At 51.0% G+C, this 22472-nt stretch overlaps 4 protein-coding genes across 6 annotated transcripts; 2 read left to right on the forward strand and 2 right to left on the reverse strand.

Annotated features, from left to right (window-relative positions):
* The first annotated feature begins 1857 nt into the window (after positions 1-1857).
* On the forward strand, positions 1858-6421 carry Tmod4 (tropomodulin 4). Its single transcript, XM_057793219.1, has 10 exons — positions 1858-1940; positions 2920-3081; positions 3328-3484; positions 3932-4048; positions 4553-4642; positions 4798-4928; positions 5011-5118; positions 5467-5610; positions 5793-5937; positions 6306-6421. Exons 2-10 carry the CDS (start codon positions 2959-2961, stop codon positions 6326-6328), a joined length of 1038 nt encoding a protein of 345 aa, XP_057649202.1. The 5' UTR covers positions 1858-1940; positions 2920-2958; the 3' UTR covers positions 6329-6421.
* On the reverse strand, positions 4199-10053 carry Scnm1 (sodium channel modifier 1). Its single transcript, XM_057793223.1, has 7 exons — positions 9863-10053; positions 9436-9506; positions 9096-9184; positions 8894-8988; positions 8706-8794; positions 7887-8066; positions 4199-7075 (listed from the first exon to the last, which is right to left on the reverse strand). Exons 1-7 carry the CDS (start codon positions 9911-9913, stop codon positions 6976-6978), a joined length of 675 nt encoding a protein of 224 aa, XP_057649206.1. The 5' UTR covers positions 9914-10053; the 3' UTR covers positions 4199-6975.
* Positions 10054-10111: 58 nt separating this feature from the next.
* On the forward strand, positions 10112-16615 carry Lysmd1 (LysM domain containing 1). 3 transcript variants are annotated; one of them, XR_009058561.1, is made up of 4 exons: positions 10112-11021; positions 14689-15050; positions 15410-16250; positions 16474-16614. XR_009058561.1 is itself a non-coding variant. In XM_057793221.1 (4 exons), exons 2-4 carry the CDS (start codon positions 10842-10844, stop codon positions 15546-15548), a joined length of 681 nt encoding a protein of 226 aa, XP_057649204.1. In that variant the 5' UTR covers positions 10112-10446; positions 10811-10841; the 3' UTR covers positions 15549-16614. The 3 variants fall into 3 exon arrangements, 2 of the variants coding, with proteins under 2 accessions (XP_057649204.1, XP_057649203.1); XM_057793221.1 differs by having other exon boundaries at positions 10112-10446; positions 10811-11021; positions 15410-16614; XM_057793220.1 differs by having other exon boundaries at positions 15410-16615.
* A 22-nt stretch (positions 16616-16637) lies between these two features.
* Positions 16638-19767, reverse strand: Tnfaip8l2 (TNF alpha induced protein 8 like 2). The gene is made up of 2 exons (XM_057793224.1): positions 19691-19767; positions 16638-17637 (listed from the first exon to the last, which is right to left on the reverse strand). The coding sequence occupies exon 2, from the start codon at positions 17607-17609 to the stop codon at positions 17055-17057; it is 555 nt and encodes a 184-aa protein (XP_057649207.1). The 5' UTR covers positions 17610-17637; positions 19691-19767; the 3' UTR covers positions 16638-17054.
* Positions 19768-22472: the final 2705 nt, after the last annotated feature.

The raw sequence follows: 22472 nt of genomic DNA on the forward strand, positions 1-22472 counted from the left end.
AACTTTCAAACCACCTTGTTATTTTTTTTCAAATTTCCACACGGGGCTTCTCTGTGTAGCCCTGGCTGTCCTGGAATTCACTCTGTAGGCCAGACTGGTCTCGAACTCACAGAGATCCACCTGCCTCTGCCTCCTGAGTGTTGGGATTAAAGGCCTATGCCACCACCGCCCGGCCTTGTTTCTTTTTTTTGGATTTTTCGAGACAGGGTTTCTCCGTAGCTTTTTGGTTCCTGTCCTGGAACTAGCTCTTCTAGACCAGGCTGGCCTCGAACTCACAGAGATCCGCCTGCCTCTGCCTCCCGAGTGCTGGGATTAAAGGTGTGCGCCACCACCGCCTGGCTTGTTTCTTTATTTTTAAAACAGAAGCTCTTACTAAATTGTCCTGGCTAGTTTCAGACTCCTGGGCTCAGGCAGTCCTTCAGCCTCAGCCTTCCAAGTGCTAGGCCTAGAGGCGAAATCGCGGTCCCTGCTCTGTCTTTTATTAGTACATATTTATTATATAAAGTAATTGGCTTCATAAAGATGGTTTTGTTCGATCCTGTCACGTATTTTTATTATACTTCCCCGGGTTGTTATCCAGGCAAATGTAAACTCGATCCTGTCCCTTGGGGACCTGACAGAGGCACAGTACTGACTCTGCTTAGGTGAAGAGGTTCCTTTAAGAGACAGGCTCTGGCCGGGCGGTGGTGGCGCATGCCTTTAATCCCAGCACTTGGGAGGCAGAGGCAGGCGGATCTCTGTGAGTTCGAGACCAGCCTGGTCTACAAGAGCTAGTTCCAGGACAAGCTCCAAAACCACAGAGAAACCCTGTCTCGAAAAACCAAAAAAAAAAAAAAAAAAAAAAAAAAGAGAGAGAGAGACAGGCTCTGCCCACTCCCGCTCTCTGCTGTGCCTCTTCCTCTCTCTCTCCCTTTTCCCAGTAAACTTCCTTCCCGTTTAAGCTCTGTTTGATGGCATGTTTGTCCCCTGCCATGTGATCCACGGTCCCATCTCGCACTGCATATCATTACATGGGTTGTCCATATTTAATTCTAAAAGTATTTGTTCTTTCTACTAAAGTTAGATACCAAATCAAAATCCTTACGTTGAGAGAGTGTGTGTTTGTGGGTGGCTTGCACATGCAGAGGCCACCAGTGTCTTCTGTAATTCTTTCTACTCCTGAGCCTGGGGCCATGCTTTCTAGGCTATCAGAAGCCAGCAGCCTCCAGTGATCCTCTGTCTCTGCCACCCACAGAAGCTGGGGTACAGCATGTGTGAAATGACCAGTTTGTCACGTGGGTGGAGGGATGTCAACTCCAGTCCTCACAATTGCACAGTGAAGAACCACTTGAGCCATCTCTAGCTCCCACACCCCTTTAAAAAGATGTTTTGTAGTCAGGCAGTAGTAGTGAATGCCTTTAATTCCAGCAATTGGAAGGCAGTGGCAAGTGGCTCTCTGTGAGTTCGAGGCTAGCCTGGTCTACAGAACGAGTTCCAGGACAGCCAGGGCGACACAGAGAAACCCTGTCTCAAAAAATAAAAAACAAACGTTTTGCTATAGTTCATGCTGTTCTCCATGTTGTAGCAGCTCGGCCTCCCCTGTGGCGGGAATACGGGTGTGAGGTACTGTCTGGTTGCACTGACATACCACCCCATGTTCGGTGCTTTGAACGGAGCAGGAACAGGCATCGCGCAGTGGGGGTCATCTGATTCTCCCCTGGAGGACTCTGCTCATGGGGAAAGAGAAGGTGTCATGGCAGGTACTGGCCACTAGAGGCTCTCAGGGCTGGGCAAGGTATGGGGTCTGTGTATATGTGATCTCCCACCACTCCCCACCTGGCCAGAGCTAAAATAATAAAATGCTGAGCTCACTGTTCCCCCACTCTCTCCCCCGGCACCAGACTCCTCCTGCTGACCGGACGGTGCCCTAGTAGAACAGACGGACCAACTGACAAGGGGAGGTGAGAGGTGGCAACTAGGACTGGTGGGTGGGAAAAGAGGGGTCTTCTGGGTGAGGGCCTGGGGGGTGATAGGAAGGAAGAGCGGCCCCAGGGGAAGTGAGCTGGTGTGTCCTTGCCTCTGTCACTCTGTATGTTTCTGCGACTTCCCTGTCCTGACTCTGTCCGGCTTATGTTGCTAATGTCTCCCTTTCAGGATCATCTTCCATGTTAAGCATGATATGTATGTAGAGTTCGGGAGCATTTTTCACACAGTAAAAGACTGCAAGCTTACTCGTCCCGCTACCCCATTTAGAAGAGGCTTTTTTTTTTGTTTGTTTTTGTTTTTGTTTTTTTTTTGTCCAGAGCTCTGGTGTCACCTTTCTGGTGACAGATTATGGGAACTGAATGCCTTCTGAGGCCATATTGCCCTTCTCCCAATCTGGAAGTGCCCCAGCTTCTAAGCCTTACTTTCCCCTCACAATTTAGAATTTTAGCAAATACAAAAAGTAAGATCTTGGTCCTTTACAATAAAGGAGGAAATGAGGATGGCATAAGAGGCCGCCAATCCAACCCAGCCATTCTTCCTCACTTACCAGTTTTGGAAAAGGCCTGGGTGTTGGGGAAGAGAGGAGGAATTTCCCTGGAGCTCTCTGTCACCCCCTCCCACCTTTCAGTAGGAACTGGGCATGCAGCCAGCTGTGCTGGCAGGGCCTCCAGCAGCTGTGTCAGGGCAAGAGACACTGTCGGGTAAAGTAGGGGAGGGCCCTGCCAGTTTTTCTCCATCACAGTGGGTGCACAGACCCAGCCTGGAGCTTAGACTCCCCAGCCAGAATGGCTGCAAAGTGCAGGAACCAGGAAGGAAATTGTAACAAAGAACGGTCTAATCTTTCCGTCCCCCGTAGACCCTGGTCTCCAAGGTGTCTAGCTCAGTGCTCTAACCATGGCTGGACTTCTGTGTCCTCAGTGTCCATGTTCAACACCTTTTCCCATATCCCTCCAGGCTGTGAGTGTCATACGGTGGGGAGGGGGAGGGGCCACCATGTCATCATATCAGAAGGAACTGGAGAAATACAGAGACATAGATGAAGATGAGATCCTAAGGACCTTGAGCCCCGAGGAGCTGGAACAGCTGGACTGTGAGCTACAAGAAATGGACCCTGAGGTAGGGGCACCAGCACAGGGACTGGAGCATCCCTACACATGCGGGAAGGAGTGGATGCTGGGTGGCTGAGACCAGGGCCTGAGCTAGGGAACCAGCACAGGGGTCAGAGCATCCCGCACATGCGGGAAGGATAATGGATGCTGGGTGTCTGAGACCAGGGCTACCAATAGGACCTGGAATCCTAAAAGAGCCAGGGAAAAGATGTCTGGAGAGTGTCTGATTTGTTCCCCAAAACTCATCCCTAAGAACATGCTCCTGCCAGCTGGACTGAGACAACGTGACCAGACAAAGAAGAGTCCAACAGGGCCACTAGACCGAGATGCCCTATTGCAGTACCTGGAGCAACAGGCACTAGAAGTCAAGGAGCGTGATGACTTGGTGCCCTTCACTGGCGAGAAGAAAGGTATGGGCACCCTAACATCTATGCCCTACAGGAAGCAAATGGCTGTCCCTGGCACCTTTCCGGTAGCTCCCCTCCCCTTTCCAGCAACCATCTATCAGGAACTCCAGTGCTAGACACCTGCATGCTAGTTTGTTCTCTTCGATTTTTGTTGTTGTTGTTTTCAATATTTTTTTGAGGTAGGATGTCACTGTGTAGCCCAGGTTGGCCCTGAGCTAGCAGTCTGCTAGCTCAGCTTACCAAATGCTGGGATTGCAGACACACACTGCCTCACCAGCATGTGTGTACTCTTCAGTTTTTCCAAGAGTGGAGAGGACAGGACTCAAGGGTCCTGTGCTTGTGGAGAATTCAGGCTTCAGTTTGACCCCACATGGAGAAAGAAAGGAAGGTGGATGCTGCCATCTTGGAAGAAATTACCTCTTCCTGAACTGTCCTTCATCCCTCTATCAGGGAAACCTTATATTCAGCCCAAGAGAGAAATCCCAGCAGAGGAGCAGATTACGCTGGAGCCCGAGCTGGAGGAGGCACTGTCCCATGCTACAGATGCTGAAATGTGTGACATTGCAGGTGGGCAGCCGGGAAGTTGAGGAAGGTGGGAGGATGGGGCTTGTGCCATCTTTACCTTGATATAGAACTAGAGGGAAAGGCCCAAGCCAGAACATGGACATCAGAGAAAGCCTAAGGCAGTGTTTTTTAACTTTTATTTGTTTGCTTGTATACTGGTTCATTCTTTTTTTTTTCTTTTTTTAATTTAATAAGTTAACATCCCAAGAGCATCTTTCCAGGGATTGTGAAGGCAGATAAGGGTGGAACTCTGGCTGAAAGCAGCAGAGGATCTTGTCTGCAGACGGGGCTCACCCTCTAGCGGCTCCTCAAGGGGCTCCCTGAGCCCTCTCAGGTTCTAGAAATCAGCCCAATGTAGGTGCATGGAAGAGACTCCTGGAGCTGAGGGAGGGTGAGAAATTCCACAAGAGTGGACGGTCAGGCTGTAGAATTGCTTCAGGAGAGAGGCAGGAGGCAGGCCTGTGGCAGGTACCTTAACTGCCATGTCCCTCTGCTTACCCTCACCAGCCATCCTGGGCATGTACACACTGATGAGCAACAAGCAATACTACGATGCCATCTGCAGTGGGGAGATCTGTAACACCGAAGGCATTAGCAGTGAGTGTGCTGGGGGAGCATGCCACCCCGACCCTTGAGCTCCGGGGGCTGAGGAGGCTCCAGTGTGAGACATGCTGCACAAAGGTTTAGAGGGCCAGTGGAGAGATGGAGTAAGGGATATGTCGGGGTTCCCTCTCGGCTCTTATCCCCACCAGGTGTGGTACAGCCTGACAAGTATAAGCCAGTACCAGATGAACCCCCAAATCCCACAAACATTGAGGAAATGCTAAAGAGAGTTCGGAGTAATGACAAAGAGCTGGAGGAAGTGAACCTCAATAACATACAGGTATTTGACTCCCATCCCCAAATTGTAGCAGGAATAGCTGTGGAGGCATGAGGATCTTTATTCCCCATCCTGTGTCCCTTAGGACATCCCGATACCCGTGCTCAGTGAGTTATGTGAAGCAATGAAGACTAACACCTATGTCCGGAGCTTCAGTCTGGTGGCCACAAAGAGTGGTGACCCCATCGCCAATGTAAGGCTGGCTGCTGTCCCCAGTCCTCTTCCCCTACCCTGTACTCCTGGCAAGGGCTGTCTTTCTGGCCACAATAGGGGGTGCTGTTCCCATCATGAGTTATATGGCAGCCCTCAGAGGTCCCTCTCTGGCTCACAACTCTGAAGTTCCAAGGCATTTTCCCCCAAAAAACAACCTTCTCTAGTAGCCTCGATCCCGCCAGTGATCTTAACCTTCACGCTTCCACCAACTCCCCAACCCTGGCTCCTTAGGGAACTGCAAAGGGCTGTGTCCCTCCTGCTCCCCTTCTGCCTCTCCTCAGTCACCTAGGAACCTGTCCCCAACCCTGACACAAGTCCCTACCACCAGGCGGTAGCTGACATGCTGCGTGAGAACCGTAGTCTCCAGAGCCTGAACATTGAATCCAACTTCATCAGCAGCACAGGGCTCATGGCTGTGCTGAAGGCAGTTCGGGAGAACGCCACTCTTACCGAGCTCCGTGTAGACAACCAGGTCAGCATTCCTTCCCAGGGTCACTCATCCAGCTAACACCCACTGAGTTCCTCCCTAGGCAGCAAGGGGACCAGCACTCCCTTCACCGACTCTAGAGAAACAAGCCTCTTAACTTTCCGGAGGCCCGTGGGCTGGGCTCAACAACCATAGGTTTCTGATAGCTTCTGCCTCTCTCTCCTCAGCGCCAATGGCCTGGTGATGCAGTGGAGATGGAAATGGCCACTGTGTTAGAGCAGTGTCCCTCTATTGTGCGCTTCGGGTACCACTTCACACAACAGGGACCACGAGCTCGGGCGGCCCAGGCCATGACCCGGAACAACGAGCTACGTAAGTAGCTGTGGAGCCCATGTAGAGACGAGGGCAAGTGCCGAGATGGTTAGACAGTCCTGAAAAGAGACTTAGTGACGGAGGCTTGGGTAGCTGGCACACACGCGGAGAGGAATGAGCGGGAAACAGATACAAAGTCTGTCTTCCCCAGCATACATCTGTAGAGAAGTGGGTGGGAGCTCGACATGACAGTACCACCCAGAAACACGTCCTCTTATTTTCCAGTGTGTGTTCTTGATTTGTTGTTAACATGGGACAGGCCCCTCAGGTGGCATGGGGCAGCAGTTTATAGTCTATGGAAAGGGAAAGAGAAACACACCCTTGCCAAAACAAGAGATGAAGCTGTGTTCACCATTCTCCCCTTATAGGTCGCCAGCAAAAGAAGAGATAGCGTCACCCTTCCTTTTGCTAACAAGAGATGAGAGCCCTGGACACATAAGTCCTCATCTCTCTTCCCTTTCCTGTAAATAAAATCCCTTTTGTTCACACCGCCTGTCTCCTTCCTTGGGTTGGGGTGGGAATCTTGGCGCTAACCCTCAAGGGTTACTGCCAGTTCATCAAGGGATTATTTATACTCTGGGGATCAGCAGGCAGGGAGGTTCAGGTTACTAGGAGGAGGGGGAGCTCTGTCCCTTGTGTTCCCCATAAATCTGCCAAAGGCTTCAGTCTCTTCACAGGGCACTTGGCCACAGTGCTCTCTGCAGACAGAGGTGGCCAGAGCCCCTGTGCCCACTGGCCATCCACATGTGAGCTGAAGGAAAGGGACTGAGGGTGAAGGTGGGGAGGGGTCAGACTACACAAAGGGCAGGGATCTCCTCCTGACAGACTTATTAATAGGGCACCAGGCTGAATGCAGCTGACGCTTGGCATGGCTTTGGTAGAGAGGGGGGAGGGGTCAGAGTATGGCGAGCCATGGACACTGCAGGAAAGAGTGGCCAGGCTAAGAATGAACAGATTTGAAATCCTAAGGTCGAACAAGGACCATTAGGCTCCCAGAACAACTACAGTTTATCTGTGGAAGAAATGGGGGAGGGGCTGTTAGTCCACGGGGAGATCAGGGGGCTCTTCCTCATCCGAGTCAAATTCGACATTCTCATCTTTTATCCATCGGCCTTGTCCATCTGGGACCCATCCCGAGCTGGAAAATCAGAGAAAAGACAATGGGTCAGGAGAGAGGTCTCTTGGTTTGTTTGTTTATCGAGACAGGGTTTCTCAGTGTAGCTCTGGAGTCTGTCCTGGCACTCACTCGCTTCTGTAGACCAGGCTGGCCTCGAACTCAGAGATTCGCCTGCCTCTGTAGGCGGAGACTGCTCATTCGTTTCTTGGCCACCCAGACCCGAATAATCACACAGAAACTCTATTAATTACAGCACTGTTTGGCCAATGGCTCAGGTGTATCTCTAGCTAGCTCTTACATCTTAAATTAACCCATTTCTATCAAGCTATGTATCACAAGGCTGTGGCCTACTGGTAGGCAGTAGGCATCTTTCTCCTTCAGCAGTTACACGGTGTCTCCCTGACTCTGCCCCCCCCCCCCTGTTTGAATTTCCGGCCTGGCTTTGCTCTGCTAAGCCATTGATGGAAACAGCTTTATTCATTAACCAATTAGGTAATAAAACATATTCACAGCATACAGAGGAGAATCCTACATCATTCTCTGCCTAAGTGCTGGGATTAAAGGTGTGTGTCACTACCGCCCAGCAGAGAAGAATTTTATGAATAAGGTTCATGGTGCTGAGTCCCAACCTCGGGACCCACAGGGTAGAAAGAAAGGACCAACTCCCATAAGTCGCCCTATACTTACACAGTGTACCCCAACATAAATAAATAAATAAATGTCATTTAAATAAAAAGTTACTGGTGATTAAAAAAAAGCAGCTGGATTGGTTTGAAAAGGGTGGGTCAGGGAAAAATGAAGGAAACCCAAAGAATGTGATTGGCAGACTAACCTTCGGAGGGTAAGGTAATGGTTCAGGATTCGTCGTTTTGTGGGGCTCATGGGAGCAGATGACTCTTTGGCATGCGATCCTGCCTTAGGCTCGGGTTCCTTACTGATCTTTGCACTCTGGAGTCCAACCTCTGGGGCTGGCAAAGGAGAACTGGAGACAGAGGGAGCAGAGGCTTCCGGTCTGTGTAGAGAAGAACCCAAGTCTTGCAATGCATTGAAGGAAAGCAGCAGTTGCTGTGCCTCCCAAGCCCTCAAAGCAGTGCTTCCTGAGCTGAGCTCCTGAACTGAGACGGGCGGGGGGGGACAGGGCCTTACTATGCACCCAGGGCTGACATGGAACTCACTCTGTAGACCAGACTGGCCTTGAACTCACAGAGATCTGCCTGCCTCCGCCTCTGGAGTGCTGGGATTAAAGGCGTGCGCCACCACTGCCCAGTTCAATGTTACTAGTCTCCACTTTCTAAAATTTATCTTAAAAGTCATAAACTATCATTTTTCTTTCTTTTTTTTAAAATATTTATTTATTATGTATACAATATTTTGTCTGTGTGTATGCTTGCAGGCCAGAAGAGGGCAGCAGACCCCATTACAGATGGTTGTGAGCCACCATGTGGTTGCTGGGAATTGAACTCAGGACCTTTGGAAGAGCAGGCAATGCTCTTAACCACTGAGCCATCTCTCCAGCCCCCTCATTTTTCTTTAAACATCTCCACAATACAATAAATATTAGTATTGCTCAGAATACACTTTGGAGAGCAATAACTTTAGAGTCATCTACTTCCTTCTACCCTTTCCCACTCGGGTTTCCAAGTCCACAGACCTGTGTTTCCTCCGGCAGCAGCTGTTATAGTGGGGAGCTCTGTGCAGAGCACTCTGAGTGATCAACCGGGTCTGGGTTAGCAAAGGCGCCTATTTATGGAGGAAAGAGACAGATCAGAGCTGAGAGAGCAAAGGTTCCTTCAGGCCTGGAGCACGCAGTGCAGCCGGACACCTGACCCGCTCTCGCACCTCAGCTTTGGTTTCTGTCTTCAGGTCTTTCTGCTGCCTTGGATTTTGCTCTGTTTCCTTGCCTGCCTGCTTTTTGCCATAGAAGAGCTTCAGGCCTGAAAAGCAAAGGGGATGCAAAGCACAACAGCAGGGGGTTTGCTAAACTAAACGTCCTGAGTTTATTCTCCATCATTCTTCCCTCCCCTCCTTCCCCTATACTTACTGGACAGATGTTTCTTGCCTGCACGGTGGGCAGTCAGCATAGCCAGGGTGTCCAGTACTGGGCGATGGGGGCAAATGGCACACGCAAAGCTACGGAAAGGAGAAGTGAAGTGAATGATAAACCCGTGTGAGTTCCAGAGCAGGCGGTGGGGCTATTCCTGCTGGAGCAGGGGCTCCGCCTGTCAAAGCACTCCACCAACGCCCAGGTCTCCCGCTCTCCGCCTCTTCCAATCGCCACTTCCCACCAAAGAATCCTACCATACTCCTTAACTACTCAGTAACAAAAGTCTATTGAGCCTCTGATCGCAAATCCCCAGGCTCGATCTACCCTTCACGCTCACCGTCCATCCCGCAGCATCAGCGCCTCATCCTCTGGGATGTAACTGGCCAGCAAGTCTCCAACCCGTCTTTTCTGCAGAGAGAAGGACAGGAGAAATGAGGAAGTGGGACGGATGAAAGAGATAAAGAGTCAAATGGAACGGGGCCATGCAGATCATAGGGTAAGAAGGAGGCATCACTCAGTTCTGGTCCCCTAACAGTGCAGCTGAAGCTGAGCAGTCTCTCAGTCTCTCTCCCTCTCTTCCTCTCCCCCCCCCCTTTGGTTTTTCGCGACAGGGTTTCTCTGTGTAGCCTTCTTGGCTGTCGTAGAACTAGTTGTGTAGACCAGGCTGGCCTCGAACCTCAAACTCTGCTTTTGTCTCCCAAGTGCTGGGATTAAAGGCGTGCGCCACCATTGACCGTGGTCTGATTCACACTAGGGCTTCTTACTTTTAGCACATTGAGCTGACTCCAGTCGTCCCCTTCCCTCTTGAAAGACATCGCAACTGTGAGTCCCAGAAATAATAAATTCTCCTATGCCGACTTCGCTTCTCCTTCAGGCCACCGTAGGAAGAGTAGGTTATCGCTTTCTCTGCTTCCTGTCTTTTTCAGGTTGAGCCTGTACTGCCGAGGATGCATTTCCATGCATGCACCGCGCGAGCCGGAAGACCCGCCTCCAGCGCCCTGAGGGGGCCTGCATTTCCTCTGACGCCCTGAGGACGCTTTGCCCCTTGGGAAATGAAGTCTTTTAGTTATTATTTTTTCCTATTTTTCGAAGAGCTTACCGTTCACCTGAATACAGGCCCGCGCATCTCGAAGGATCTAGGTGTTTGGAGATCAGGAGCCTGAATGCGGAGCCGGCGTTTCGGGGTGGGACACCCCGATGTGGAGTGAGGCTTCGGGAGTCTCAGTGGACTGTGTACCGCGAACTCTCGCAGTCCTCAGGCTCAGCGCCCGCAGCCACAACCCACCTGGGGTGGGACTGATTTGGAGCCGAGAGGATGGGGGCGCTCCTGGCGGCCTGGCTGCGAAAGGTGGGGGCACACTGAGGGAAGCTTGTTGGTGAGAGAGTCTAGGGTTCAGAGGTCAGAGATCAGGCTTGCGAGGAGTTGGAGGGGGCATCGAAAGTCGAGGGGGGCAGCGGCTGACAACTCAGGCAAGATGTTTATGAGTAAGGGGCTTGAGGAAGGAGAGATGTAACCAGTCTGGCAGCCTTCTTCGAGTACGGGCTGTGACCCCAAGCTCGCTCGGTAAGCAGCAGAAAGAGGAGGAGGACCGATGTAGTCTCTCGAGAGCGAGGAGACTGAAGAGAGACGAGAGAACGGAAAAGGAATTCCCTGAATATCTATTCCTTGGGTTCGGCTCTCATTGTTGGCCACTGAGCCAGGCTTTCCTCAGTTGTGACCGTAGGTCTTGGCATCCTGAGGAGATGGCTTCTCCCTCTAGACAGCCCCCACTCGGGGGGTCAGGGCTGCTGCAAGGGAGCCGTACTCGTTCTTATGGAAGCCTGGTACAATCGTCCTGCTCCCCAGTGAGGGAAAGACGCCTGGAGCATCACCTGGAGCCTGGAGACACCTTGGCTGGACTAGCTCTCAAATATGGGGTGACGGTGAGTCTTCCAAGGATTGGGGCTGTGATGACCATTTAGGAGAGAGTTGTGGCCCGCTAAGCAGGCTTCCCTGACGTTATATTAATTATATTGTGTCTGCTTTGCCCTTCTTGTTTTCACATCTCAGTGCAGGACTATCTAGTTGGGACACATCTGCCCCACTCTCCCAGTGGGAGGAGCAGCTCCTGTGGATTAGGTTGGCCTAGGGGGTGGTGGGGTTGGGGGTGGACCTATCAACTTGAGACTTAAGACTGATAACCAGTTAGCCTGCAGATATGTCTGTTGTAGGAGGGTTTCAGGTCCCCTGGAACCGGAGTTAGACAGCTGTGAGCTGCCATGTGGGTTCTGGGAATTGAAGCCGGGTCCTTGGAAGAGCAGCAGTGCTCTCAACCGCTGAGCCATCTCTGCAGCCCTGGTAACCAGTTTGATGAAGGTCAGATAACTTGAGTGTCAGAGGAAGGTTTCAGTGTCTGACTTAAGTCACTACCATTAGTCACGCAGAAACACTGGGAGTGGCTAAACCTTTACAGCAAGTCGTGAAGAGTTAGTAGAATTCCCGAAGTGCCTGTTCTAGTTCTTCCCTCCAGGCCTGTGCTTTCTTTCCAATGAGGCACAAAACAAGTACCCTCTACATACATCGAGTATTTCTGGTCACACCTAGGAGGAGTTTGATGGGCATAAAAGTTAAAGTTGTAGCCGTCCCCTCTGTATCCTGTTTTACTGGTAACATACAAACAAATGTTGAATTTAGACAAATTCCCATGCCTGCTGTACTTAAAGCATTATAGTAACCCTTCCTGGAGATAAAACATAAATGTGTACTGATGTGTTCATGTTTAAATTCTGTGAGAGACGGAGAAGAAGCAATGGTTATGTAAGGAATAGTCACGAGGAGTGGGAAACCAGGAACTATTCATTTTTGTTTGGAACTGGGAGTGGATATCAGTTGATGTGGAATTTTGTTTGGCGGGGAGGGTGGATTTTCTAGTCGGTATGTCACTGTGTAGCCTAAGCTGGCCTGGAACTCTCAGTGTTCCTGTGTCGTGAGGGCTGAGATGGGTGTGAGCGATGGACGCTGTGGCGTAGGTTTTCCTCACTATGGGCCTTGAAGACTTAGAAACCTTGCCCTCCGTGTCCCCTTCTACAGGTCTGTCTGACCCAGGTATTTATGTCTTTGACTTCCAGCAGTGCACAAGCTCTTTAAGAGCAGAAATAGTTTCCTTTCCACCTTCCGTCTCTAAATTCTGGCCTAGTCTCAATTACATGGAAGTTTAACAGCTGTCTAGAAGTTGCCTGGCATGGTGGCGCACGCCTTTAATCCCAGCACTTGGGAGGCAGAGGCAGGCGGATCTCTGTGGGTTCGAGGCCAGCCTGGTCTATAGAGTGAGTTTTGGGACAGCCAAGCTACACTGAGAAACCCTGTCCGGAAGGAAGAAGAAAAGCTGCCTGAAAGCCAGGCTTGGTGACACAGCCTGACAGCTGGCTCAGAGTTCCAGGCCAGGGACACACATAGCAAGACCAAGGGAACTGGTGATTTGAAGGTGTAGCTCAGTGGAAGAATGCAGACGAGAGACAAGGCTAGACCCGTCCTGTGGGGGCTAGCTAGAGAAAGGCCTTGAGTCCCCACTTGGATTTTGTTGTTTAGCCCAAGAGGAGCCACAGAAGCTGCTGAGCCAGCTAGAGGGTTAATCAGATTCACTTTTCTAGATGGCAAGGGGAAGATATGTGGACAGGAAAGAGGAAGAGCAATTAAACGAACAGTTAACCCGGATGAAAGAGAGTGGTATGGTGTTGGTGGGCAGGACTGTGAGAACGTGTGCGAGAGTTTTGTTTATTTATAATTTTATAATTGTTGGAGGTCTGCTAGGGGTCCAGCCTAGGGCTCTGCACACGCCAGGCAAACACTGCACCGCAGAGCCACAAATACAGCCCCATCCAGGTTTGTTTATTTATTTATTTATTTATTTATTTATTTATTTATGGTTTTTCTTTTTTTTTAATATTTATTTATTTATTACGTATACGATATTCTGTCTGTGTGTATGTCCGCAGGCCAGAAGAGGGCACCAGACCTCATTACAGATGGTTGTGAGCCACCATGTGGTTGTCAGGAATTGAACTCAGGACCTTTGGAAGAGCAGGCAATGCTCTTAACCTCTGAGCCATCTCTCCAGCCCTATTTTTGGTTTTTCGAGACAGGGTTTCTCTGTGGCTTTGGAGCCTGTCCTGGAACTAGCTCTGTAGACCAGGCTGGTCTCGAACTCACAGAGATCCACCTGCCTCTACCTCCCGAGTGCTGGGATTAAAGGCGTGCGCCACCATTGCCCGGCCCAGGTTTATTTATTTTATTGTTAACCAGGCCTCATTATAACTTGATTGGCTTCACACTCAGAAATCCCCCTGCCTCTGCTTTCCAAGTGCTGAGATTAAAGATGTGTACTGTCACCAGGCGGTGGTGGCACACACCTTTGAACCCAGCATTCAGAAGGCAGAGGCAGGGGGATCTCTGAGTTTGAGGCCAGCCTGGTCTATACAGCAAGTTCTAGAACAGCCAGGGCTACACAGAGAAACCCTGTCTCAAAAAAAAAAAAAAAAAAAAAAAAAAACAGGAAAAAGAAAGATACACTACCATATCTGGCTCAGCTTTATTATTTTATTTTAAGTTTATTTTTAGTGTTTTCTTGCATGTATATCTGTGTGCTATGGGGGTACCTGGTGCCCCCAGAAGTCAGAAAAGGGTTTTGGATCACCAAGAACTAGAGAACTAGAGTTTAACGGATGGTTGTGAACCACTGTGTGGGTGCTGGGAATTGGTCCCCCTCTGCAAGAGCAGCCAGTGCTTTTAACTATTAAAACCATCTCTCCAGCCCCTCAGCTTTAATTATTAATAATTAATTTATTGTTATTAATTATTTAATTGTTAGCTTTAAATACTACTAGCTTATTCTGTTTCGTTTGAGACAACGTCCCTGGGAACTCAAGCTAGCTTCAGACTCTTCTTGGCTGCCCCTAGGGAGCTGGGGTAGGAGGCTTTTGCCACCACTCCTGTTTAGTGGCCTTAAGTAAATGAAAGGGTTGTAGGTTGTTTTTCTTTCTGTTTTCTGCTGCAATAATTTTTAAAAATGTGAAGGTGTCCTAAGATTAGAAAATAGGAAAACGGTAAAAGACGATTAACATCAGCCTTCATGCTTGAGCTGGTGTGTCCTGGAGCAAGGACTTGTACAACGACTTAAGACGTTTGCGTTGGTGGCTTGGAAAGATGGCCCAGTGGGTGCAGGCATGAAACCGTGCAACAGCCTTTGGGCTCTGCTGAAGTGCACATATCCCCATGACATACCAACGGCAAGAGTCCTAGATCCTGAGCCAGGCTTGGTTTGACATTAGCTTGGCCTACATAGTAAAAAAGAAGACAAAAAGTTTGAGATGCTATACAAGATTGGTGGATCTAGCCGGGCGGTAGTGGTGCACGCCTTTAATCCCAGAGCACTCGGGAGGCAGAGGCAGGTGGATCACTGTGAGTTTGAGGTCAGTCTGGTCTACAAGAGCTAGTTTCAGGACAGGTTCCAAAAGCTACAGAGAAACCCTGTCTCAAAAAAAAAAAAAAAAAGATGGGTGGATTTTATTGTCGGTCATTCATTTTGGGTGTTGTTTTGTTTTGTTTTTTAAGATGGAACAGATTAAGCGTACAAACCGCCTTTATACTAACGACTCCATCTTCCTGAAGAAAACCCTCTACATCCCCATCCTGACAGAGCCCAGAGACCTGTTTAATGGTTTGGATTCTGAGGAGGAAAATGATGGAGAGGAGGAGGTACGACCCAGGAAAGATGGCGCTGGTTCACTTTCAGGGAGGAGGAAGAATCAAGAGTCAGGTTCAGGCCGGGCCAATGGCGAAGCCCTCCTACCACGCCAGGAAACCTCCACACCCATCCATGACCTTTCTGCCTCTGATTTCCTTAAGAAGCTCGATTCACAGATCAGCCTATCAAAGAAGGCTGCTGCCCAGAAGCTGAGGAAAGGGGAAAGTGGGTGAGTCTCCAGCTGGCCCCTCGAAGGCCCTGCACAAACCCCACTCTTTTAGCGAACCACAAACTAATAACAGAATGGCCTGGAAACGGAGGATATCCTTTTCCCCATATGGTTCCGAGGCCGTGAGCAGAGCCAGTGGCAACTGGAAGGGGGTGAGGCAGTGGGAAAGTAGGTTCTGTGGCCTCTGTGTTCTCACAGTTCTCCCTGAGGTAAGAACTGTGCACAGTGTGAGGACAAGCGGTTTTCCCGGTGACATTGAGACTCTGTCCACCTCATGAAGCAGAGGAAGGCAGCCCCCACACCTTGCGCTGGGTCCATTCTCAGGTTCTCCCTCACTCTTGCTCTTTCCCCACCTGCAGGGTCCCTGAGGAGGGCACAGGGCTCCACCTCAGCTCCCCTAGGACGCAGCAGCGAGCAGTGCTCGGTCCGGTACCACTGACCCGGACCTCCCGGACCCAAACACTGCGGGATCAGGAGGATGAGATCTTCAAACTCTGACGGTACCACTGACCCAGACCTCCCGGACCCAAACACTGCGGGATCAGGAGGATGAGATTTTCAAACTCTGACGGTACCACTGACCCAGACCTCCCGAACCCAAACACTGCGGGATCAGGAGGATGAGATCTTCAAACTCTGATGTCCCCGGACTGATGCAAGAAGCAGGTTGGGAATGAACAGTTGAGCGGGGAGGAGTCTAAGGTGAGGCTCAAAAGCAGAGCTTCCCAGCCTGCCTCATTCCTCTCCGGCCGTCTTGCCCAGCTCTGTCAAGATTTCCTCAGCTGGGGACACTTTTTGCCAAGAGTTGGGAATGGGAACAGAACTCTTCCCAGTTCTTGGGCTGAATCTAGCGTTGTGCTTTAGATTCAAAGGCTCCTTTACAGCCTTACTGTCTCTTCCACCATTCCCTGGGTTAGAGCAGGGGAGCAGAGGACCCCCACCCCCATGTTTAATGACGTTACCTAATTTATTTGGTGCTATATTGAAGTAATATTTATTTGCTATATCTAACTCCTTCCTCCTCTTAACTGAAATAATGTGATTTCTGTATCATTGAAGAGAGGGAAAGCCAGAGCTGGGAGCGGGCTGCTTACCCTTCCCGCCTCCTGCCTCCCTAGCGAGCATGCTACTGAGGCCAGTAGCCACACTCACCACAGAGACTGGTGGACTGGACGGGCTGAGTCTTTCCCTGCGCTCAAGGTAGGGTCCTAAGTGAGCAGTTCCTCTAACTCTTGACAGTTCTTGGCTCTGAGAGGAAGCAGTGGGGCGGGGTACTGACAGCCTCCCAGTCCACCCTTTGACCTTCTTCCCTCTCCTGCTGGGCTAAGGTGTGGAAGAGGATGCCTTGGGGTGCAGGAGGCAGTTACAGAGCACACCCCAGCCTACCTATGTTCCTCACTTCGTATCTCTTTGTAATCGGTAGCCCCGATCTGCAGTACAGTGTGTCTTTGTTCCTGAAGCTGAAGAATTCTGTTCGCAAGTGGGAACCGGCGAGATGAGTGGTGTTTCTGGTCTTCGCCTCTATGTCCAGCCTGAGTGTGGAGCTGGAGAGATTAAACAGTGACCCCTGTGCGTGTTTTAGTGGTTTTATTTCCCCTGTGCTTCCCCTCCCCCAGCTCCTTCTAGAGACTTTGGAACCCAGCCTCTGGTATGTGTCCAAGGGCTCCCTCCAGCTCTAGGAGATCTAGAGGCCTCTGACCGCCACCTTCCTGCTTCTGGCCTTCCGTGCCCCCTTCCTTGGGTTCGTGGAAGAGGAGGATCCCGTTTCGGGCAGTTCTCCTGGGAGAAGCAGACCCGAGTTTCACTTCATCTTCCTCGGTCAGCTGTTTCCTTTGCTGGCACGGGATGGGAGAGCCACCCCAGTCGGCCCATTGCTGTCCTCTGCCAGCAGTTGGGGGTGGGAGCAGCCTGGGCGTCAACAGCCTTGGGGGAGAATGAAGCCAGGGATTGAAAAGCGCTTGAGCAGGGTTAGAAAGCCAGGTCAGTCGTTTTGCCAGAGTCCAGTCAGAGCTTCCCCTCATCCAGCAGCTTCCGGAGCCCGTCACAGATCTTGCCCAGGTGCTGAGTGAAGTCGGGCCCATAGAGGGCTGCCAGAAGGTCAGGGTCAGAGTAGTGATCAAACACGTGCCTGATGCGGTCATGTGACTTGGGGGTGAGGTGGTGCTCCACCAGCTCCAACAGAATGTCCCGGCACTCTCTGAGCAGGCCCGCTAGCACAGCAGCCTCGAAGGTGAAGTCCACCTCACCAAAGCTGAGCGCGGTCATCGCGCCCTGCCGCAGCTTCTGGCGAAAGCGTGTAGCCAGAGCCAGCTCCCCAGGGCCAAAGCAGCCACTGCGGTGCAGCACAGCCACCTTGACAGCCACCTTGATGAGGTCTTTGAGCACCCGCTGTGCCTTGGGCCGGCTGTGCGTGTACTCTTTGGACACGCGGTAAAGCTCATCTAACACCTCGCTGCTGGTCTCGTCGATAAAGAGGTGAGCTACGGACCGACCAGCCATTTTACTCAGTAGCTTCTTCTCTGCTTGTAGTGCCAGACTCTTCGAGCTGAAGGACTCCATGGCACCGGGGTGGGTATGTGGTCAGTCCCTAGAAGAGGCCACAGGCGTCCTTAGAGAAAGAGAAATGGCTTTTCCCCATTTTCTTTGTTTTGGCTGCTTTGTCTTCCCTCTCCCCATGGGGCCCCTCCATCCTGTAAGCCTTGCTTCTGCTTTTCCCTTTATTTCTGTAAATTCAGACTTGTGCCTCTCCAAAACAGCACAGAGGAGCAGGGAGAGCCTTAGCTGGAGGAACGTGGGCATAATTGGGTTCTTTTTTTTTTTTTTTTTAAGATTTATTTATGTATTATGTACAGTGTTCTGCCTGCGTACCTACACCCCAGAAGAGGGCACCAGATCTCATTATAGATGGCCCTGAGCCACCATGTGGTTGCTGGGAATTGAACTCAGGACCCCTGGAAGAGCAGTCAGTGCTCTTAACCTCTGAGCCATCTCTCCAGCCCGATAATTGGGTTCTTAGAGCGGGAAACTACTGCCACGATGGAGAGCCTAGTGCCCATTTGGCAGGGAATTTGAACAGATACCAGTTATGGATGCTAACTGTGTGTCCTGCATCAAGAAACATAGGCACTACCCTCGTGTCTCCAGGCTTCAGATCAAAAAAAGTCCATGTCGGTAGGGTACCATAGAACCTTAAAAGAAGTGGGATTATACGGGTCTCTAGAATCCTAATAAGAACTCTTGGTGCCAGGCGGTGGTGGCGCACACTTTTAGTCCTAGCACCTGGGAGGCAGAGGCGGGCAGATCCCTGTGAGCTCAAGCCCAGGCTGGTCTACAGAGTGAGTTCTGGGACAGCCAGAGCTGTTACACAGAAATCCTGTCTGGGGTGGTGGAGCACTTGGCATTTTCAGAGGCCTACTGTGTGCAAGTGGGCATACTGTGTGCAAGTGCTTAATATGAACCATCTCGGTTTTCCAGTCTCCAGGCTAAGAGAACTTCTTGTTTGTTTGTTTGTTTGAGACAGGGTTTCTCTGTATAGTCAGTCCAGCCTGTCCTGGAACTCGCTCTATAGAGCAGGCCTGCCTCTGTCTCCCAAGTGCTGGGATTAAAGGCGTGTGCCACCACCGCCCGGCAAGGCTAAGAGAACTTAAGCTACTTGTCCTAGTAAACGAGACACCGGCTTGGAGGAGCCGGAGAGGTGACTTGACCCACACACTCATAGGCGACTCACCATTGCCCATAACTCCAGCCTCGGGGAATCAACACCTCCGGCCTCCCCAGCCACACTTACATACATCAAAACAATTGTAAAAAAATTAGGCTACAAGTTAAATAATCCCCCAAAGCCCTTTCTGTCAAGGAGTGGTACCAATGAGGTGTCAGCCCACTGAGGAAGGCTGGGCGGCAGCGGTGGGGTTGGAGCTGAGGCCCTCCCGGTGGTGGAGCTGGCGCCTAAGGCGAGGCTGTGGTCCTCCACTGTGCTTCTGCTTGTTTTGCTTCTTACTTCCCCCTCCCCTGCTCTGCAGGATGTGGCTGTGACCGCAGTGAGGAGCAACCTCACCCTCTCCCCCAAATGAAAATGGGAGTCTGAAGAGGCAGAGGGAGACTAGCCAGAGGGCTTTCTCCTCCAGCTGAACCACTCCACCGCGAAGCTGTAGCCTTGATTTGTTCCTGACTTGCCCTGGGCTCGGTAGTACTGCCCTCCACAGTAGGGGTGACTGCTCCATATGAGCCTTCCTGCCTTCCTGGCCCCCCATTGCCCCAACTGCCATCTCCAGTTAGGTCCCCATCCTCTCAAGGTCTCTGTCTCTGGCCTTCTCTTTCTAGCCTCTACGTCGTCATCCCCGTGACCCTTGAGCCTAGCTAAGCCTTCCCTCTGTGCCACTGTCCTTCCATGCCCAAAGAGACTTTACGTCTCTAAACTTCCGCCATGCCCCACTGTGCACCTCCATTCCCTCAGCCTGCACTCAGCCCTCATCCCAGGCCAGTTCTCTCTTCCAGATATGCCTTGCCCCATCCGCTACAGTGGTTCTCGTGGGGACTCAAGGATTCCCAAATACAGAAAGGAAGGTCAGGGTAAATGGGTAGGAGTATCCCGCACTGTCACCCCAAAACCTGCCCTTCTCTCACAGCCACCCTCTCACCTGCTGGGTGCTGGGTGCCAGTCTCGCCTCGGTTGTTCCTGAGAGCTAACAGAATGGAGAAGCTCCTAAGAGGCCCTTTGGTCTAGCCCCACCCCAAGCCCCGCCCACCTACTCTCAACCTCCGGTTTATCATCACTGTCACCAAGAAGGCCCGTGTCCCGAGAGCAACCTAGAAATAAGACAAAGGTCAGAAGGAATGGAATTCTGTGGGAAGCACGGACTCTGAGGTGGGAGGGGCCGATTGCACACCCTCCACCTCAGCTGCTTCTTTCTTGCTGCCTAATATTCTTGTGGTACTGAGGACGATGCAGAGTCCGAATTTTTAAGATTTTTAATGTGGGGGGTCGGTGAGGGAAGCGCTGAAGGTCGAGTGGTGCGGAAGAACAGCGTTATCACAAGTATCTTCAGGCTCAGGCAGGTAAGATTGGCACAGCCTGTCCTGGCCTCCAGTAGGGGCAGGAAGCAGGTGCCAGGGTTAAGGCTGCTGAGCCATATGTGACCAGCAGGTGTCAGTATCGAACTGAAACACTAGTGGATCAAGTAGAGAGCCTTGCAGCCCTTAGAGGGCTTAAGAAACGAGGGCGCCAGTGAGGCAAAAGTATTTGCCATTAAGAGTCTAGCAGTGGGCCGGGCAGTGGTGGACCAGACCTTTAATCCCAACACTCAGGAGGCAGAGGCAGGGGGATCGCCGAGCTCGAGGCCAGCCTGGTCTATAGAGTGAACTCCAGGGCTACAAAGTGAAATCAACCCATACCTCCAGCTCCAGGGGCCCAGTGCTCTCTTCTGACAGAATGTCCTGCATAGGCATGGTCCTAGACATGTATTTGGACACACACAGACACTAATATTTTATGTCTTTTAAAAATTTATTTATTTTTGTGTTTTTTGAAAGATTTATTTATTATGTATATAGTGTTATGTCTTTTTTTTTTTTTTTTTTTTTTTTTTTTTTTTTTTTGGTTTTTCGAGACAGGGTTTCTCTGAAGTTTTTGGTGCCTGTCCTGGAACTAGCTCTTGTAGACCAGGCTGGCCTCGAACTCACAGAGATCCACCTGCCTCTGCCTTCTGAGTGCTGGGATTAAAGGTGTGCGCCACCACTGCCCAGCTGTGTTATGTCTTTTTAAAACTTATTTTATTTTGTTTTTAAGATATACTTATTACATATATAGTGTTCTGTCTGTGTGGACAGCAGAGGAGGGCACCAGATCTCATTTCAGATGGTTGTGAGCCACCATGAGGTTGCTAGGAATTGAACTCAGGACCTCTGGAAGGGCAGGTCGTGCTCCTAACCTCTGAGCCAGCTCTCAGCCCCCAGTTTATCCTTTCTTGCACTGCTGTAGCCGTGTTGGTGCTTTCCTGCTCCAGTGTACCCTGCGGGGTCTGCGGCCGCCTCTTCCTCTGTGTTAGCCTTCACACTTCTGAGCCCTCTGCTGAGAACTCTCCCCAACTCCCAGCTGGTGCCCCCCATACCCTCCCACTCATCCTCCGGATGTCAGCCCTCATGCCTCTGCCTTCTGAGTGAATTCTGGGGTTACAGGTGTGTATCACACAAGCTGTCCTCGTTCTCCAGACTGCTTAGCCTGTGTTCTGTAGTCCTCCAGCAGCACAGACTGCCCCATGGGAGCATGTGTGTCAGTGTGATGCCAGAGGCTGACTGACAATGGGCGTCTTCTACGGAAGCTGGGGTTCACCTTTGAGCCCCTGGGATTCTCCTGAGCCTCCTTCCCCCAGCACTCATACCACCGTGACATATGGCTTTTGGTGGGTTCAAGGGATCCAAATTCAAATTCAGGTCTCCATGTCTATACGCAAGCACTCTACCCACCGAGCCACCTCCTGTGCCCCACATCTCCCTACTGTCATGTGTGACTTTGTTAACTACCAGACCATGAACACATGAGGGCATCTGTGCCTTACCCTGCTCATAGACACCTCCTGGGTCAGGAGATAAGGGGCTGTCAGGAAACTTGCTTAGGAAGCTGCTGGCCAGGTAAGCTGAGTTCAATCCCCGTAACCCAAATTAAAAAAAGAAAAAAAAGAAAAAGGTCAGATGGTGTACACTTTAATCTTGCGGCACTGGGATGGCAGAGACAGGAGATCACTGTGGCTCACTGGCCAGAACAGACAGCTTGGCTCACTTGGCTAGCTGCCGGACAATGAGAGACCCTGTCTTACAAAATAAGGGTGATCTCGGTGTGGTAGCACACACCCTTGATCCCAGGACTAGGCAGCAGAGGCAGGTGGACCTCTGAGTTTAAGGCCAGTCTTGTCTGTCTCAAGTTCAACCAGAACTACATAGTAGGACCCTAAATCAAAAAAAAGTGGGGTAGGGTGTGCTGACACTTGAGAGAAGACACCCCAGACTGACCTCTGACCTCTACATATACACACATGCACACGCACAGGGGTGAACACACACACAAAGACGATGGTAAGGAAGAAATGGTAGCAGATGCCAGTTACATGATATTGTTCTTATGGGAAGGTTTCACTTTTATTGTTTTATTTTTGCTTTTGCTTTTTGAGACAGGCTTTCTCTGTGTAACAGCACTGGCTGTCCAGGAACTCACTCTGTAGTCCAGTCTGGCCTCAAACCCACAGAGATCCGCTTGCCTCTGACTCCTGAATGCTGGGGTTAAAGGCGTACGCTGTCACGCATGGTTTCTTTGTAGACAGGCTGACCCTGCACTCACAGAGCTTTCTGTCCCTGACAGAGTGCTGAGCTTTGGTGTGTACAGCCCCTCCGCCCTGAGCTTTGGTGTGTATAGCCCCTCCGCCCCAC

The sequence above is a fragment of the Chionomys nivalis genome, chromosome 18, assembly GCF_950005125.1.
Source record: "Chionomys nivalis chromosome 18, mChiNiv1.1, whole genome shotgun sequence".
Classification (NCBI taxonomy): Eukaryota; Metazoa; Chordata; class Mammalia; order Rodentia; family Cricetidae; genus Chionomys; species Chionomys nivalis.